At 45.0% G+C, this 20383-nt stretch overlaps 1 protein-coding gene across 3 annotated transcripts; it reads left to right on the forward strand.

Moving 5' to 3' along the window:
* The first annotated feature begins 330 nt into the window (after window positions 1–330).
* Window positions 331–6555, forward strand: mych (myelocytomatosis oncogene homolog). Of its 3 annotated transcripts, none has more exons than XM_035152116.2 (3): window positions 331–530; window positions 2147–2701; window positions 3666–6555. In XM_035152116.2, exons 2-3 carry the CDS (start codon window positions 2158–2160, stop codon window positions 4253–4255), a joined length of 1134 nt encoding a protein of 377 aa, XP_035008007.1. In that variant the 5' UTR covers window positions 331–530; window positions 2147–2157; the 3' UTR covers window positions 4256–6555. The 3 variants fall into 3 exon arrangements, with proteins under 3 accessions (XP_035008007.1, XP_035008006.1, XP_047195368.1); XM_035152115.2 differs by having other exon boundaries at window positions 331–519; XM_047339412.1 differs by lacking the exon at window positions 331–530 and having other exon boundaries at window positions 1157–2701.
* The last annotated feature ends 13828 nt before the right edge of the window (window positions 6556–20383 follow it).

The following is a 20383-nucleotide window of genomic DNA, read 5'->3' on the forward strand; positions in this document are numbered from 1 at the left end:
ACAGGCGGACAGACAGCCGGCTTCTCTTCTCGGTCCACGTGTGTTTCTGTCCTAACTTTGCCGCCACCATTTTCCAGGAATCCCCGTGTGCGCCGCGTCACTCCGTATCCCTCCGCACGTAGACCCGCACTCCGCCGCGGGATTGCCGTGAATCCACCGGTCCCGGTTCCCCCCGCGAGCGCCCGTTTGACCCGCGAGCCGGCGGAGAATTTACCCGCGGTGGGTTCGATTCCCGTTAACGACCCGCCGGGGGTTTTGGCGTTTTGGCGCGATTTTTCCGCGGAGGCACACCGGCGGATCTCGGTGGGCGTATAAAGCGTGCGCCGCCGCCGGGCCACACCCACTGTGTCTGACCGAGGCTGCGCCGGACGAAACGCGATGTTTCCCCGCAACGACTTCGCCCTCACACGCGTAGAGAACAGCCCCGGCTCCACGTTGTAGCTCCCGGTGGACTTTACTGGATCGCACTCGGTTTTCCCCGGTGGCTGTGACTTCTTCTCCCCGCACGGACACTTGGAGGTGAGGCAGCTGTGCGTAATTCTAATGCCGGACAACTTAACCGTGTGCGTCATGGGCTGATGTTAAATTGTGATTTATTTTTTTTAATTTTTTTTGCTGTGGTAATTTGTTTGTTTGTTGATTGTGCGTTTGCGGTTGTTGTCGTTTTAAATGGTGCATTGGGGAGAGCGGGCGGGTTTCACGTGGGGACCCGGCGTGTCTCTGCCCATGCTGGGTTTAAATGACCCCTGCAGCGGGTTCATCCCCTCCGCCTCTCTGGTGCGGTGACATTAATTTCCACTGGATTCTTTTCCACGCGGAATCACCCGGCCACCCAGAGACGCCACTTTGCGAGGTTCATTTTTCATTTCGAGCCGTTTTACGAGTGAGTTGTGGAATTTTCGCCCAGATTTGACGCAGCTGCTCAACGAGGGCTGGTTTACGCACATGCAGGCAATGCAACCGGACGGCAGCTGTAGCGCTGAAGCGGACCTGCGTTCAAAACCTCGTTCAGAAAATTGGTTTTTTCTCAAATTCCCTTCGCCCAGACTCGTGTTTCCGAGCAGCTGTACTCGGTCTCCACGAGTGTCAATCGAACCTGTGCGTTCGGCTGCGTTAAACAGTCGCTCAGTGTTGAGGCAGTGGGGGGGGGGTGTCATTACAAAAACACTGTTAATTACCTAATTTTGCTGGTGTGTGTTTAAGTTTTGGCTCGGGTTACCCAGGCAGTGATGGGAGAGACGCACAGTCTATACACACACACACACACACACACACACACACACACACACACACACACACACACACTGCTGCTTTGTTCTCCTGCTATACATCCACATTCCATTGCACCCCATAGGAACAGTAAGGGGATTTTCCCCTCATCACTAAATAGACTCCACTCTCTGTCTCCTCCACCCGCTGCTCTGTGGATTTTAAACATTAATCAGTTTGTCTGCGTTTTGCAATGTGAACTTTTGCATGATTTTTTTTTTTTTAATTTTTTTTTTTAACGGCTGCAAAAAATCCTGTATATCCCAAATATTAACTGTCGTCGTGCGTAATGACTTTTTTAAATTGTAATGTGTGTTGATTAAAGCGGTTTATTTACTTTGGCTGGTTGTGTGTGTTTGTTCCCTGCAGTGAAGTTTAACTGCTTGGTCATATGTGTGTGAAGCAACACCAGAGGTTTTATAAGAGGAGGAAGATAGAGGCCCCCCCCACCCCCCATCTCTTTTCTTTAGCAGTGTTGTTTCCCTGTCATCACAAAGCCTTGCTCCCCTTGTGGGTGTTTCCTTTAACTTTAAGAGAAGGGGGGGGAAATGTAAATTGTGGAAAAGAGGTGTAAAGTTTTTGTGGCCCCAGCTGTTCCTGTGATGTCACAGGCGGAGGGGGGGTGTTACTCTTCACAGTGATATATGAGCCTCCTCCCGTGGGGCCGTGGGGCGGGGACACTGATGTAAACACATTTAAAAGGGGCTCAGTCCCTGTTGGGTCTCAGTGTGGAGGAGCTGCTTTAACCGACTACGCGTGCTGCTGATGTGATTAACCCTGCTGCACTCGAGGGGTCTGCGCTGAGCTCCTGGATTTAAACTCTACAGCTGGTCCACCTCTCTGATTGTACTTTTCCTGTTTTTTTTATTATTCTCAGATTCTGCAAACATGTTGCAAAGCTTCGCTCAGTCGCAGGACTGGCTTTACACAGAGCCGCTGCTCTTTGACGACGAGTTCTGCCAGAGTTTGATGAAGGACCTCCAGTCTCTGCCGACTCCCCCCCAGTCCCCTCCCATGAAGGCCGGAGTGGGCAGCAGCAAGCCCCTGTCCAAGGAGGACCAGCTGAGCTATGTGTCGGACATCCTGCTGGAGGACCACGACATGCAGCTCACCTGGAACTGCGACTTCTTCCACTCCGATGCTGGAGAGAAGGAGGGCGAGACGAGCCAGCCCTGCTCCCCTCTGGAGGAGAACAACGAGGACTGCCTGTGGCAGTGCCTGACAGCAGACAAGAGCCTGGAGGAGAAGCTGGTCTCCACCGTGCTCGGCTCCAGCCCCCTGCTGTCTGACATCGACACCAGCATCTTTGAGGAGATAGCTGGCTCCACACTGGACTGCCAGAACCTGATGGACGCTCAGGAGCCCAGCGAGGCCACATCGGACTACGGATCAACTGGTGGCGAGCTGTCCAATTATTCATCCAGTGACTCTGGTGAGTTCCGAACTTCTTCTCTTTGTACTTTTACTCTGGTAAAAGTTTAGCCTGGATGTATTGGTGATAAGTGGTGATGCACTTGGGATCAGATTTGTAACGAAATGCTGCATTTTTGCAAAGATTAAGTTTTATTTACGTTTCGGTGCTGATAGTTGGATCAGACTTTAATCTCATTCCTGCCTCGTTAGTCTGCATCTTATCAGTATAAACAGACCTCGCCCAGAACACCTCCACATGCATTTCATTGATAAATCACTGTTAATGTTTAGTGGCACTAAGCCCAAGTTGTTCTTTGCTCTCAGCTTATCTGGACCAGAACGCCCACCTGTAATCTGCAGAGCCTTTGTGACTCGAGGATACCGGGGGTGCATGGGCGGGGTTTAGGCTGTTGACTGACACCAGTTGATGAGAGGTTTTATAAGAGATAATTGACTGAGGGCGTGTGTGTGAGTGACTCATGTGCAGCGGTAACAGTTGTAACGGTTGTGGCTTCGTCCATTAACTTCCTAATGAGTCATTTTACCGACTCCAGCCCTGTGGTATCCCTGGCTATAAATCAGAGAGGAAGTGGCAGAATGGCATTTCTTTTATGACTCATTGTTAATATTTATTCACTTTAAATAATGTAAGCCCTTTTTGTGGATACATGTTTTTCTGTTATACTTCCTTTCTTCATTACATAAACATAAGCAGTTATGTTTTCGTGCTCCAATTTCAGTAGATACACTGAACTGTTGGTGTAATCTTGAGTCACCTTGCAAACGATTACGTGTGTTTACAGTAGAGGTATATTTTCACTGCAGCTATACACTGAACCAGTCCCTCATGTTGTGCTGTGTACAGTGTCTACACTCTTGTTTTGGTGTCAGTGCGTCTGACATGTCGTCACACCCCCCACAGAGCAGATTTACCACACAACGCCATAATCTAACCCAAGTTTCTCTTATCTCCCCCCAAACAGAAGAAGAGATTGACGTGGTGACGGTCGTCCGCTGTTCCTCCAGCCCCTCCCCTCGGCCCCCATTGGCGGAGCTATCTACCCGCCATCAGAGGCACGAAGAGGAGAAACGGGCTCTTCAACGCCACCATATTGAGATCCAGCTGCAACATAACTACGCTGCGCCCTGCCCCGCCTCACCGCCCCCATCCTCTTCGTCCTCGTCCAACAAGCGCTCGAGAGGGAGCGAAAGCTCTTCGCGTTTCCACCACTCTTCTCGCAGCTCCTCCTCATCGTCGTCCTCGTCGCGGTACCAACACCACCACTCGCCCAGGAACTCAGCGGAGACTGAGGACGAGGAGGAGCGGCGACGGACTCACAACGTGATGGAGAGGCAGCGACGCAACGAGCTCAAGAACTGCTTCATGCGCCTGCGCGACAACGTGCCGGAGCTGTCGCACAATGACAAGGCCTCCAAGGTCGTGATCCTGAAGAAGGCCAGAGACTGTATCTACAACCTGGAGGACCAGGGCCACAGGCTGCAATCCAAGAGGGACAAACTGAGAGACAAACAGGAAGAGCTAAAAGCCAGGCTGGAAAGGCTCCACAGCTAATGGACCATGGGCAGACCACCATTTACAGACAGTGTGTGTGGGGAGGGGGGGGAACAGACTTTGTACAAAGAGGGCGGCGATAAAGGAGGGCGTGTCATGCTGAAAAGAGCGCACAAAGTTTCACATTTCAAATACTTTATGGCAACAATGGGTCCGGGCTGTGTGGACCCACTGTTGCCTTGGACAGACGCAACACACTCATTGCCTCAGAGTTGATCATTCTCATGCCTTGACTGCTGACTGTTGTAGAACGTAGGATGGGTTTTTCTTTCTCTTAAAGCCGAAACGAGGAAAGAGCAAGCAGATATTTTATTTTTTTAAGTGTGGCTGGACGCACGCTGAAAGGCAAAGATGAAATCTTTTCTAATCGTGTCCGTATGTTGTGGAGTGTTTTTTACTTTGGCAGGTGTAAGATGGCACAAGTGATAAGTGTCTGTTGGGTCAAATAACTGGAAGCCACAGCAGCTGAGTAGTTGAATGAAACTTGAATATTGTGTTTTCAGGATGTCTTATAGCCATACTAACCAGTGATCCCTCCACTCTAACCGGTGTGTGTGTTGGTGGCTCCGGAGTTATTTGGTCGACCGTCACTTCCACTTAAATTCCAGTTCTAATGCTAATTCAATTTTTCCGTTCAGGAATGAGGTTGTTCAGTGTGCGTTCAGCCCTGTCTGGCCTCAGGCGGACCCTTGGGCCCAACACCACTCTGTTATCAGGTTAATGTGTGTTAATGACTATCCTGTAGTGACCAGGTTTGATACTGTACACATAACAATGCACAGCATCGGTTCAGTTCACCAACAGTTCACTCACCTCAGCGTGCGCGTGTGTGTTCTCTCGAAATGGAACTAGGTTTTTGTATTTAACTGTTTGTCAATAATGAATTGTTCAGACTTGGACTTAGCCATATTTAAACTTCATTCAGGTTTTGAGGCGGCTGAACCGGAACGTGAACTGAACCGCGAATCGTGCCGTCGTAGCAAATTAGCCAAAGTTGGGACAGAACAGCTCTATATAACATTTTGATTCGTGCTCGTCTGACCGTGTCCTGGCTGATTATTTAATGGTTCTGATTGGGGGACGCTGCAACAGCGGCAATACTGTGACATTTAGTTGTGTAGAGTAGCCATTTTGCCAAGTGTCAGTTAATAAAAAAAACCGGTCAAGATTTTTTATCTTTTATACAACCATTATCCAGTGGAAATGGATTCGATGTTCTTCTGTGGCCCTCGTTGATGACAACTGCTGGAAATTAAAAATATTTTGAGATTGTGTCTCCATCTGTGATCATGAGAATATCGAGGTTTACAGGGAAAGAGATTTTCTGTCCACTGCAAGACCTCCTTTGAACCCGGTGTTACATCAGCGGGGGCCACTGACTTTGACCAACATTCCCCTGTTGTTCAATTTGGACGACCTCCAATGGCGCCACTTTGTGCCCAGTCAAACGTGGCTTTGATCACATGGTAACCAAACCGCTGCTGACAGAGTAATGATGTCAAGAGGTAAAACATTAAACTTAAGGCTGTATGTGTTCACCAGGAACCGGTTGTATTTGTTTAATATCGGGTGTTTTGTTGAACTTGTACCATGGGCTGGATCTGAAGTTTGAAATTTTCAATAATGGGGGTTGAATATTTAACGGAATGCCATTTTATCCCGAATATCAATTATTGCCAATGTTATCAATGAACGTGCTGTTTTGTAATGAAATGCGCAGGTGGCAAAGTGTTTGCTCATTTGTGTCAAATGTCTTAAGATGCATCCTGTTTTTATGAATAGAGTTCTTCCTCCCCCGGACTGAGTGTACTTGAACAGCTTGGTAGAAATAATGAGAAAACAGGTGTTCGTTCAGGACTCTTTGTTTCGGTGATTTGATTCTGTCGCTGTCTGGTTAAAACTTTGTCTTCCTCCACCTCATGGCTTCGCCTTCTTGGCCTTTTTCTTCCAAATGTCTCCAATCCTCTTTCAAAAGATGTCCTCTGACGTTAACTGCCTTCTGAAGAAGCGTCAAGGTTTTAACAAGACAGCAGATATATTTTTTCTTAGCATCTATAAACCTACCTCCACCTGGCTGCTGTCTGGCCTGTATTGTGGTTATTTTTTATTTTTTTTGTGGTTTAAATATTGTACAGATTTTGTAAAATAAAAACTATTTTATGTAAATATTTTTGTTGTATCATAAATTATTTTGGTTTATTTTCCCTTTTAAATTTTTTAATTTGAGGATCCTCAAAGAAATGTTATGTTCTTTACCAAGCAGCACTTTTTAAAAAATGTAATTAAAGAATGAATTGAGAGTTCAACGTCTGTCTGGTTTATTACACGCATGTGCACAGTGTCATATACTGAACGTTTCCATTTCAAGAAAGAAAAGCAGAGAAATCATAGCATTATATCTTTATACAGTTTAGTCTTATTACAATTAATGGGATTGTCGTAATTGTACAAGCTAAACAATATAATACATGTAATTTATATTTCATTTTGCCATCCGGGCCTGGGTCGATGATCTGGCCAAGTGGATTTCCCAGACATCCCTCTCTCCTGAGGTGTTCCCAGCCCAGTTAGGTTATATGATAACTCCAGTGAGTTCTGGGTCTCCTCCCAGTAGGACGTCCCATGTGAACTCCCAATGGAAGATGCCCCAACCACCTCAAGTGTCCACTTTCAATGTGAAGGAGCAGTGGTTCTAGTCTGACCTCCAGTTTGGGGTTCATTGTCTTGCCCAAGGACACTTTGATGGAAATCGAACCACTGACCATCTGATAAGTGGACGACCAAATCAACCTCTTAAGCCAATAATGATATTTAAATGAAGTAGCTGAACCAAGAACACATGTTTTAAAATGTTTTTTCATGGGTTAAGTCGGGGTACTCCTGCTTCCTCTGGGTTCAGTTAATTGGAGAATCCTAATTGGCCGTATAGGTGTGAATGGTTGTGTGTGTGTGTGTGTGTGTGTGATTCGCAGGTGGACTGTCCAGGATGTACCTCAGCTGGTATTTGGCTCCACCTTCCCCCTGCGATCCTCAGAGGCTGTAGATAATAGATGGAGACCTTATTATAGACTTGCATTAAGTGGGGATACAGGTGACCTCACATAATTCATCTAATGGGTCAATGTGAGCAGCGGGTTAATCATCCAGAACCAGTGGAAACATCTGTGTGGCTCCACTCGCTCCACTCACACCGATCAATACGGGTTCAGGTGGAGTTTTGAAAGGTTCAATGTAGTTATCATGATTATTGGGCAACACTAATACTTGGTATTAATACTTTTAGATAAAAAGCAGGTTGAATGCATTAATATGCACAATATAGAAAATCCATATATCAATCAATAAGAGATCTCAGTCTTCTCTCAGACTGGCTCACGTCAGATATCACCTGAACTGAGAATTAAATCATCATTTCAAACCCCGATTGAACTAACAGTGCAGGTTTCAGTGGCACCGTGAGAAATCCACAGTCCTTCGCTTGCCTGGGGGCCAAACTGCTCACATTCACACACCTGTCACCCTCGGGGGCCCCTCCCAGGTGTGGAGATATGTGACTGCTTCCTCGGGGCAAAGTATGAAGCTGCAGGAGGTGGATGTGTTGTGCAACCCGAGCTCCGTCCACGTGTCTCTCCACAGTTTCCATGTTATCTGGTTTCTGTGCGGTGTTTCTTTCAAGGTAAATTCTGGAAACCTTCAGTTTCACTGTTCATTTATTTTCGTGTCCAGTTGCTCTGTCTGTCAAATATTAATTTGTTTAGACATGACATGATTCCTAACTCAAACTATAACCTAAAGTATAATAGATATTATATACTTGTAGGGGTTTAAATAATGAAATAAAAAGAAGAAGAAGAAGAAGAATACACCTGGTTGGCTGTTTTGGTGTTTGTAATAAATAAGAGTGAGCAGTAATTCAGACTCAAAACCTTTATCTAAAGCTTAGTTGGTTTACAAGCCAAGGGTCGATGCATGCTCCCAAACTGTGTGCATTAACAGCTGTGACTCAGCCGGAGGGGTTTGCTCAATAGGATTTTAAAACACTTTTAACACTTGTAAAAACAGCCAGAGCACAATCAATCAATCAATCAATCAATCAATCAATCAATCAATCAAATTTTATTGGTGTGGCCCATATTCACGTATTAGAATTTGCCTCAAGGTCTCAATCCTCTGTATGAGGTGTGGAACTACACATTGCAGCTGCGCTAGACTGCAAGAACTGGGATTGGTCTCATTCATGTTTCTCCAGGTTCACTCTGCTCGGTACAGTGGTCGCACACATCATCTCATTTTCTTTCTATAGATGCTTCCAAATCTGAACTCTGGAGATTCTCCGCACCTCCGGGTAAAGTTTGGACCCAATTCTCCAGACTTTATCCACAGATCAAGTGTGAAAAGAACTTATGTTGCAGTCATTTTAGTAGAAGTCATATCTATTTGCTCACAAACATGTATAAGGACACACAAAGGCGATGCAGACGATGTCGGCCACGTGAGTCGATCTGAGGCAGAAGTATAAACCCGACTCAAAGATCCTGTTTCCTCTCTGCAGGCTCTGCCAGTTCACTCAGTGTGGTCTAACTTTTCGGCAAAGCTCCAGTCTCTGCAGAAGTATTTCCTCGTATTTGCCTTGAACTTAGCACAATCCTGTGTTTCTCTGTGCCTCAGGTTCTAGATTCCTGTCGTGCCTGTTTGTAAACCTCACCCTGCTGCTCAGCTACTTCCTCTGAAAACCCAGAACATCCCGCTTCTCCGTCAGCCAACTCCCCTGAATGCGTTAGAGGATTATTTCAAAGACTCAAGTCAAAGAGTTAGATGTTGTATTAAGTAATGTAAAGATGGTGGCAGACTGTGTGTGTGTGTGTGTGTGCAGGTATGTAGGTCAAGGTGAGCGGGTGGATGTGACTGCCATGTGTGTGCGATAGCAGCGAGCAGATGCAGTAAAAGCCTTTTCATGTGCGAGCGACAGATTAGGTTTGTTGTTTTATGAACGAGTGCAAGGAGAGGCCTGATAATGAGTCTGCTAACTACACACAAACACACACTGTCAAAGACTTGCAGCAGATTGTGGTATTACTTCTTACATGTGCGACTAACTCATACAGGTTCATATCAGAGTTTATATGTTTCACCTTCATTCCTCTATAATCCTGATCAGATCAGGAAAACTACAGAACCCTTTTCACAATCCTGATTAATATTAGATATAAGATATTACCTCTTATCTTATCATTCTCAAGTTAATTCAATCACATGATAGAAAACACATCATTAAAAGTGACCTTTCACGTTGAACTCATGAATTAAAGTTACGCAGAAATTTCAAATTGATATGTTTGACTATTAGTTGTGAGCGTGCAAGATATTGTCAGTTTGTGTGTTTCGATTATTTAAATTATTATTATTATTATTATAGTTGTGAAAGCTGACCTTTAACGTGTGATGTTCACAGGCGGCATCATTCCCGGTCGACCCAGGCTTCAGCAGGCAGCCATGTTTTTCTGATCCGTTTCTGTTTTTCCAGAAGTAAAGGAAGTATTTAAACTTGTGAGGACGTCCTTTATGTGTCCACAAATGTAATTGTGACCAAAAGAATTTAGAATAGATAGCAACAGAAAACGAGCTAATAAAATAAACTGTAAAGAAGCTAAAAGTGGCTTTTCTGTCTTTTAGGCTTTAAACTTTTTTATTTTTTTTGCTTCCCCCAGGAAGAGGGAAACTTGATTTATTCAGGGCCACAGAGCTGAGTGCATGGTTTAGTGTGTGTGCGTGTGTGCGCGTGTGTGTGTGTGACTGTGTTTGCTTCTAATGTGGTTCAGTGACCCACATATTCTGACTCAGAAAGAGAGAGAGTGGGAGAGAGAGAGAGAGAGAGAGAGAGAGAGAGAGAGACAGTGGGGAGGGATGGAGAGATGGAAAATAGAGACAGAGTAGAACAAAGAGATTAGAAGTCAATATAGAAAAACAGATAAGACAACAAGATAAAAAACAATATCTGCTCACTGTGGGTTTTTCAAATAATTAACATTTTAAAAATACAGGTCCTCTGTGTGTTAATAGCATTTAGCAGCAGATTCGGCTGCGTGTGGCAACATGTGGCTAAATAAACAGCCTCTGTAGCTAAGCAACAGATCTAAACACCTCTAAATGCTTCAAGGATAAATAAATAAAGAGATAAAGTCTTTAACTGAGAGCCACTGTTTAACTTGTGACAGTTGGAGAGGATGCCTTCGGGACGACTGACCAAACCAAAAGGCTGTTTGGGATTCAGACCATAGACTGCAAATAAAGATGGACGACGTGTCTACGCTTCCTCCCGTTGTACTAAACTGAAGCCAAAGTAAATACGCCTGAGTGATCGTGATGTGTGAGGCCACGGTATCAAGGTCCCGCTGACCAATCACGCGTCAGTCTCAGCTGTCAATCACAATGTTTGGACTTGTTTTTATGGCATCAAATAACCGATTAAAACCAAATTTATCAGTAAAATGAAGAGCTGATGGTCGTTCCAAAACTTTTTGGACTGAACGGAAACCGATGAGATGAGGGACATGGGATGAGGAATCATTTCTGAGGAAAATATTTGTAACATGACTTTCTATTTGGGAAGTTTTCCATCTGCGGACCTCCCTTCACCCAAGAGATCATTCAGAAAGTCCAGTTTGTCTCCAGAACAGTGTCTGCTGATGAGTCTTTCCTGAGTCTTTCCTGAACATATTTAAACATACAGAGAGTGTGAAAACTTCATAAGTCATAAAATCGCACAGTTCATCTGTCGGACAGTCGGTGCCTAGCAGCTGTCGACCATCATCCTCTTCATCATCCTCTTCATCATCCTCTTCATCATCACGCTGAGATGTTAAATCCACTTTTTGCCTGGATGTGACTCAACAGCCGGTAAATCGACAGTCTTTCTAGGTTGTTCCACGGCTGACGCAGCTGCCCTACATTCCCCTCATCTGTAACCCATTACCCACAAACCTTTGCTCTGGTGGCTGGCCAGGAGCTCCCCCCCCTAAAGGGCCGCCAGCCAACACTGACGATGCATTTCCCGTCTGCACGTCACCGACTTCAAGACTCATGTAAGGCTATTATATCAGAGCTGTGTCACAGACACGGGATCCTGAGCTGGGCTGGCTGGCACAGAGTGTGTGAGTGTGTGTGTGTACAGAGCCGGTGGGGATGCCAAGAGAGTCTGTTCACTTATTTGTGTAACTGTGTGTGTTTGCCTTTGTGTGTGTGTGTGTGTGTGTGTGTGTGGGTGTAGTTGTTCTATAAACAAGTTACATGCAGAGAAAATTAACGTCATTTCCAGCTTGAGGTAAAACAGCTTCACAGTCAAACTCGTGACCTGGAGCCAAATGAGTGAAGTGAGCGAGACACAGCGTCAGAGTGCGTTCACGTGTAAACGTGAGGGACGGGGGTCCAGCGCCTGTCGCAGGTTTTCACCTGATAGTTTAAACACTTGTTTACGTTGCCTGTTTGCTCACACTCCATTCAGCTCCTCCCCTCTTGCGTCGCTGACCTCCTCCGATCCATCAAACGTGTGAAGGTGTTCTCACCGACACATCGTTAGCATGCTAAAGGAAGTAGCCAACTGTCTGTCTCACACGTCGGCTGCGAGGTCGCAGAGACTCCGCAGAGTCTGCTTCCTCAAACTCTGACCTGACTCGTGCTTCCACGCAGCCGACGACGAGCAGATGATGTTACTGCAGCCATTCCCAACGTCACGTCAGCAGCTGTAGAGTTGAAATGCGAGGAAGTAAACGAAAACACTGACGACATCTGAATAAGACGTTGTTAAAACCCAAAGACACAAAGAGCTTCACAGCAGCAGCAAATTAAAGTCGACCAACGAGATTAAACATTTAAAATATAAAGTCTTGTGAGATCTCTGGACTCACTTCTTGTTGTTGACAGTGTTCCGTTACATAAGATAAGAAATAAAGCAACAATTCAGGTAAAATCTCCATAAGCTGTTTGATGAAGGGAGGATTTAAAGATGACTCAGCAGGCGTGGGCAGGTTCCTGAGTGACTCCAGAAAAGACTAATGCATGATTCTAAACGCAGGTCAAGTGTCCTGAAGCTTTCAGACCAGTTCTGTAGTTTGTTTCTTACCATGAATGCAGGACGGTGCTCTCAGGCTTCTGGAGCCCACAGTTTATAATGTCACTCTGCCGGAGGTTCACGTTAAACATGTTTCAATTAACCTATAAAACAAAACGAATCCCTGCGAGACCAGCGCTGAGGCGTCGGACGTCATGTTTCCAACGCTCGTCGCAGATTTCATAACACGATCACGGGATCCGAGCACAGCTTGTTCTCCCATAAAGGTCTACGAGAGAATACTCACTGGCGTTTAATGTACTTCAACATACGGGGAAACATTTTACGAGCAATGTTAGCTTTTGTATTTCCTGACAGCAGATATTTTCCACTTTGGTTACATTTAAACACGTTTCCCACACTTATATCTATGTGCAGCACTTTCTCTATCACACATCGCTCACACACGCGATTGGAGGAGCTGGGAATCTAACCACCGAACTTCTGGTTAGTGGAACGACCCGCTCTTTTGTGAATTGTAAATCATGCAAGTGACTAAAGAGGAATGCACCTTTTCCCCAGGGCCGACATTACCCACGATGCAACTTCACCTCCAGCAGTGTGGTATGGAGATTTGGGTTTGTTATGCTAATGGGAGCTAATGTCGACTCAAGCAGAGATGGTCGTCCTCAGACCAAAACTCATGCTGACTTAGCTGATTCACATTTATCACATTCCGTGCAGCTCCTTCTAAAACCCACAACTGGACTTCACCTTTAAGTTCTATATCATACTGGGTTATTCCTTTTGTGAATCAACGTTCCCGCCACTTTACCATCAGCACCTGAATGCGACACCGAGGAGTTTTTAACCGAACTGCGACACACATAACGGACTCGGGTTCTTTTCACATCCTCGTCAGTTCATTTCCATACGATACTGAAACCAGCACAGAACAGAGAGATTTGGAAATTCACTTGATGACTGTAAAACCTCATGACCTCTTTACGGTGCTTGATTTGGACCATTTGGCCTCAGTTTGGGGGGGAGGAGGGGGGGTGCTTGGACACTGCAGAGTCGAGGGGAACCCACAACAAACTCTCTCCCGCTACCGTTGCTTTGTTATTCAATCGAGACGCGGTGATGTGACACACCCACTCCACAGTTGAACCTGACACAGAAAAGCTCCACTCGCACTGCGGCCGTGCACTTTGATCAGGCTGATACCTTTATCTGCTGCTTCACAGAACCGGGGTGACCGGGTTCACGCGAGCGGCGAGGGGAGGTCCCAGTGAGCGTGAAGCGCGTGAGTGGAAAAACAAATGCAGAGGCTTTAAGAATTCCCCCATGACATCTGACTGATTTCCTCTGTGGTTTGCATGAATGGGGTGTGAGAGAGTGAGAGAGAGAGAGAGAGAGAGAGAGAGAGAGAGAGAGAGAGGTTTAGTCATCTGGTCCGACATCACTTTTATGATGGATCAAGTACTTTGAGTCTGGGTCGGCTTCATGTTCACACTGACTCACACACACACACACACACACACACACACACACACACACACACACACACACACACAGGTTAACAGGAGTTAATATTGACTGACAGGTAACTCATTCACTGGACAGTTTTGGTAACATCATCATCACTCTGTCAATAGATCTAATCCTGGTGACTCTGGTGCGTTGACTCCTCTTCCTGACTGTAACGTATTAAATCCCCTTTTCCTTTGATAGAATCCTGGAGATGAACCTAGATGTGGATGTAAACCTGAGCGGTGCTGGGACTCTGCTGCTGTCGGAGTGGGATGGTATTAATCTCCCTTATGTCTGCGCTGAGCAACGCTGGAGAGAAAATCTCTGAAATGCACTGGGGGGGTTAAAACTCCTTCCAGCTTCAGCAGCAGCTAATCCCACTTTGTAACTCATTAGTCTCCTGCACTTTCTCTGTCTTTGTCTCTCGGGGACGCCCGGTGAGACCCCCCGCCGCACCAATAAATCCACTCAGTGTTCCCGGTGAAGTGGCTGAGGAGCCTGAAGTCGTGCTGCAGAGCTGTTCAGATGTTAAGAGGCCGTTAGGCAGTCTGCTCCTCAGAGGGGATCGGAGCCAGAGGAGTCCTGCAGCCCTGAAGTCGGGTTTCATGCACATGGACCAAGACACCGACACCTTGATGATCACTTCCTCATAACCTTAATTTGATTATTGCTTATTCTGAGTATTATTCAGGTTAAGACGCGTGGAGGTTTTCTGATTTCAGGCTTATCGACACATTAACCGCTGCTTTGTAATGACTCATGTCGCTGAGTCACTCTCTTCATGCTTTACAGGGATTTCCCCCCCACAAAAGATAAACTTTCTCATCTCAGTGCCACATAAAAAGCTCCTATCCAGGTTTGTGGAGTTTCTTTCCTTTGCACTTTGGCACATTTTGTTTTGGAATTCACTTTTTTATCAGGTTGTAACAAACACATAACAAGAAGAGACAGTAATGACAAATAGAAACAAACACACACAGGGTCCCTCAATTACTGTCACAACACACGGCGACAATATCAGTGCTCAAGACGAAACACCGATTCAGATAAATATATATTTTATTTTCATGTAATCGCCCCAATTTCCCCAAATACCTCCTGTCTGTTCAATATACAAATGAAAAGTTTTAACTATTTTCCACATTTCTCCCATCACCCGTTAAAGTTGATTTAAAAACCTGTAAATGAACCAGCGTCCCACTGTGATCTGCTGCTTCAACTTTACAGTATTGAAACCAAGGATGAATTATAAACCACCATGTGGCTTCTTCACTTCCTGCTCTCGCTCTTTCCGTGCCCTGACACAACCCCCTCCCCCCCCCCTTTAAAACCCCCGAACGTTCACCTGCAGGGGCCCCGAGGGGACACGAGGGGCCACATCACAGCTCAAATAAAACAATAAAATGTGACAAATGCACCAAATTGTTGGTGTAATTACGAAGCTCCTTTCTCTGATTACCCCCCCGACTTTCACAGACACTTTCTAAACTTTCAGGAGATTTTCTGGCGTCAGTCTGAACTGTATCTTCCTCAAGAGGCTGCAGATGATGAAAGTGTCAAATGTCCACTTTCTTTAATTCGTGATTCTGGTTTTCTTTACGTCATTGATTCAGTCATTTAACAGTTTTATCTTTTACAATCGCATTTTTATTTATATCTATTACTTTTTCACTTTGATCTGCACAAAAAGATGCTAGAAATTATTTAAAAAAACTAAATCGATTGTCTTTACTTCCTGATCAATGTGAAGGGAAGAAGGAGGCGATGGGGAGAAACACGAGTGAGGCGCGTAAATATAATCAAACCTATAATCAACGTTAACGTGTAAATAAAGTGGGAGTTTGTTCCTTGTGCAGTTGGGAGCAGTTAGGAGCAGTTAGGAGCAGTTAGGAGTTGGGAGTTGATTTCACGGTTGTCGGACGCAGCTGCTCATCCTGACCGATGAGGCCTGTTGGTGCACGTCTGCTCCTGACTGACCCGACTGGAGGAGTAACTGGTTTATCCTGTGGTTCTCTCTCCCTCGACTGCTCTTATCTAAGTTTCCCCACATTCCCTCGCTCAGAAACTATTTCCTCCTGAGCTGAGCTCGCTCCCTGCTCTTTATCCTGCTGCTTGGACTGGTTTGTGATGTTGTAGAGTATTCATTGAATTGTTATACAGACAAACAATACACACAACACATCTTGATAATAGATAGAAGATAATGACAATCTATTTAGCTTTCAATAAAAGTATAATGGGACTTTATTGAAAACCCCTTTCAGTGTTTTGAATTTTAAATTGGGAGAAACCTTTGAAAAATGGGTAAAGGGCTTGTAAAATAAAATAAATGTATTGACAAAAGTAACTACAGGATATTAACATCAGACATTTTCAGACATGACCTCTGTCGTTACTGGTTTTATTTGTATTTCGCTTTATTTGTTTTATTAACGAACAAGACAGGATTTCTCGGTAGGAGGACGTTTTACTAGAAGAGCTCGTGTTGCATTTCTAGGAAAATGTGTCAAGGCCAACAAGCTTTAACTGTTGCTGTTGTTTGCAGCAGTTTGTCCGTTGGGTTCGTCGCAGGTGTTTTGGCCTGTAAGAATGTAAAGAAGATAAATTACAGATTTAAACGAATGTTCCATAAATCTTTGAATCTGAACAATCCCTCAAACTGCTGAAATGAACGAAGCCGTCATGACGATGCCACTAATGTGAGACTTCAGTCAGATTCCCGGTGTTCTGGAATCGGAGGCGTGACGTGTGACACAACAGTGTCAATGTTGGTCCCCCCCCCCCAATGTCGGCTCGTCCTCTTACAGAGACGTCGATCTGCCTCTAGGAGGGAAGACAATGTCCCCACTACATGTTAATACAGAACATTGACTCAGAATGAAGGTCTAACATTCACACCTTCACCAGGGTGACTGAGAGGGGGCTTGAGTTGTTCTTTCCCGTCTCACCTCACTCGTTTGGCAGGTTTGTCTACGTGTGAAAGTTTTTTTTTAAATTCAGACGCTGCTCCTCTGCTGTGAGACGACGGTTATCTTCTTTTAGACTGAGAGGAAAATGCTTCAGAAAACATCAGAGACCCCACACGCTTCCCCCACCTCTTACTGTAAGACCTGATGTGCTGATGGGAACTGAAGACGGAACTGAAAGTGGGCTTCAAGTGTGTGTGTGTGTGTGACGTGTGACTGTGTGTGTGTGTGTGTGTGTGTGTGTGTGTGTGTGTGTGTGTGTGTGTGTGTGTGTGTGTGTGTGTGTGTGTGTGTGTGTGTGCGTGTGTGTGTGTGAGGAAGTCAGCAGTGGGCTGGGTGGGTCGTGGTCGTGTGTGATTGGTAACGGTCTCTTCACACACTCACACTCACACCAGCAGCAGCAGCCTCCTCGTTTGTGTCACTGTGCTCAAACATCAAAATCTCACTGATAAAGTTTCCAAAAACAAGTCTTGATTATTCTTGCTCTGGTGTGGACCCCTCGGTTCAGGAGGAATCTTCATATTCCAACGTGAAGATTTCAACTTAACACATTAAGACTCGAACAACATTTCATATATCTGCCAATACATTTCAAAAGGGATCGATTCTCAAGATGTTATCAAACACATATGACAAACGAATGTAATTGAGGATTGGTATTTTAACTTTATTATAAATAACAGTTAATAAATAAAAAAAGTACCAATACAATCAAATAGACGGAGCTGGAAATAACAAAGTAAACTTAAAGGCATTGTTTATTCTGTGAAATAAGTTACTCTCAGCAAACATAGAGGCCGACGCCAATATACACGATACGTCTGTGACAGGCTCACATCAGCCAGTGTTTATTTTACATGGGTCCGGTTCTATCCAATTATAATGATCAAGATACCAAGAATCTAAATGATGCAATTGGTTTATCTGCACACTACGTTAATGATTATATTATTTTATCGGCTTGTGTCTAAGACGACATCGTGAAACGTGTTGTACTTAAAAACAGTGGCCAATAAGATTGTCTGATGCAGCTTTTTAACGTCGTGCAGAAGAATCGACTTCAGAACAGAAACCGGCCCGGACCAGAAGAGCTTTACCTCCGACTCCCCAAACTACAGAGCAGATAAAGACCAGCTGATACAGGTCATTTAACGACTTGTTTACTCGCCCCGGAGCAGCTCGTAAATCTGACAACACAAGATGCCGGTGAAAAATCTCATCTCTCCCGTTCCGACCTTTTCTCTGCTCTCCAGCGATGCTAACATTAAAAAAAAAAAATGGAGGTGTGGGATGAGAATTTATCGCACACGAGTGCAACTTCACATTCAGTCACATCGCTGCTCCGTGCATTCTTTACAGTGTGTGTGTGTGTGTGTGTGTGTGTGTGTGTGTGTGTGTGTGTGTGTGTGTGTGTGTGTGTGTGTGTGTGTGTGTGTGTGTGTGTGTTCGACACCCCTCACAATCAGCCAGCTTGTCTTCACTTGTCTCCACTACAGGATGAAAGACATTTGTCGAATATCAAACAACCTGACACTCGCAAAGACTCGCACCTCCTCCTCCTCCTCCTCCTCCTCTTCATCACACTGCAGCAGGACATATCTGAGTCCTCTACATTCGTCTGACGGCTGCAGTGACTCTTTACATGTCGGTAGAAACACGTGACACTGTCCTGGTTACTGAAAGTCATGGTTGAGGTGAAATGTATCATTTTCTATATCAGAACAGCAAATTACAGCTTGAACACCAAGACCAGTATCAGCACTATCAATCTTTCCTTCTGGAAACTATGGGAATGAGCCAAGACTTAAAGATATTGTTCTTAAATTGTTCCTGATTTTAGTTTTTCCTCCCTTTCTGTTTTGAATTGGATCTCTTCTCTGATTGTTCCTCACATTTTTCTGTCTTCCACGTGTTTTATCGACCTCGGACAATGTCTCTGTACAACCAGATCACAGCCGGTCAGAGACACATCGATCTTTATCAGAGAAATGGGTCAGGACATTTTCCAGAGTTTCACACATGAAGAACACAGCAGGAGATTCACACTGGACTTTTTGTGGAACATCCAGCTCTCGAGGCTAAACCTGTATTCTCACATGGGCTCACTCGGACATTGGGGAAATCAGATAAATGTGTTATTTATTTAAAAATGCAAATTTCATTGCCTGTTTTTGCTGTATCAACGATTTTAAACACATTCTCCTGGTACCTTCGTTGGGCAGATTCAGTCGGGGAAACTGGACAGTGTTTAGACTAAGAACAACGGCCTCTTGTTTCCCTCCCAGGTCAGAAGGAGCAAGTCGTTCACAGTAGCACAGTTTTCACATTATCTTGTTCTGAAGATGCCTTTTCACCTTTTCAACTCGTCTACTCTTCAGAGTGCAGAGACCAGCTCATGAAGGATGAGTGTGAGGTGAAGTGAGTCACTTACTAACGTTGTGGGTCAGGTTACACTGAGTCCAGACCCTGTTCTACCTTTTCATTACTGTTCTTCCACTTGTTTACTTTATTTTCTTCACTTCTTCTTCCTAATCGTTGACAAGATTGTAAAATATCGAACATCTGCCAAATGTATTTATTCCCTCTGCTACAATCCTGTTGACACTGATAAGCCACAACAATAAATCTGGTATCTGGTTTTAATGCCTATAACTGGTTGTATTGTATGGCATCCCGGTTTACACACACACACACACACACACACACACACACACACACACACATTCACACACACACACTCACACTAGTGGGTGTGGATCTTTCCAGGCTGTCAGGTTGATGTATGGAGGACAGATGGATAAACACAGGGACACAAATCACTTTTACTTGTGCAACTCTCCTGTTGTTCACGTTTGACTTTGCGTATTTTTCTCTCTTCAAACGAAGCGCCAGTTTCTGCCGGACGCGTCGTGTCTCAGGTCAGAATCCTTACGAAACCCATAAACTCTTGGTGTGGATTGGTTTGACTGGTTTCCTATGGACTGCGCCTCAATCTTTTGAAAGTGACAGATCATCAGCCGTCGACAGTGTTTGGTTTTCGATCCATAATTTATGGAAACAGAATAATGACTTATTGGATCAAACACAAGTAAAAGTCGAGCTTATTTCCTCATGAGCTGTGATTGACAGATGAAGCACTCTAACTCCGTTTGGTACCGTTGTGTTCAGATACGCTGCCGCTCCCGCCCGACACCTGGTTTGAGCCTGAGATGGATAGAAACTTGTTGTTAGCATGTGGCCATATGTCCTGTAGCCTCCCAAATGGCTGTAACATCTTCAGCAGTCAGTGCAGTGAAGGATGACTGCACAGCTGCTGCAACACACACACACACACACACACACACACACACACACACACACACACACACACACATCACAGCCTACTAAGCACATACTGCATAACATTTGACAATCGACCTTATGAACGAATATTAAGTTCTTGGTGCACAGACAGACACACACAAACACTATCGCGTGCACAACTGACACAGATGCACACACTCACACACTGACACACTTCTGAACAGACAAGGAGGTGAAAACTCTGGGAAGTCTGGAAGCTAATGGATGATACAGAACGGA

The sequence above is a fragment of the Hippoglossus stenolepis genome, chromosome 3 (genome assembly GCF_022539355.2).
Source record: "Hippoglossus stenolepis isolate QCI-W04-F060 chromosome 3, HSTE1.2, whole genome shotgun sequence".
Taxonomy (NCBI): domain Eukaryota; kingdom Metazoa; phylum Chordata; class Actinopteri; order Pleuronectiformes; family Pleuronectidae; genus Hippoglossus; species Hippoglossus stenolepis.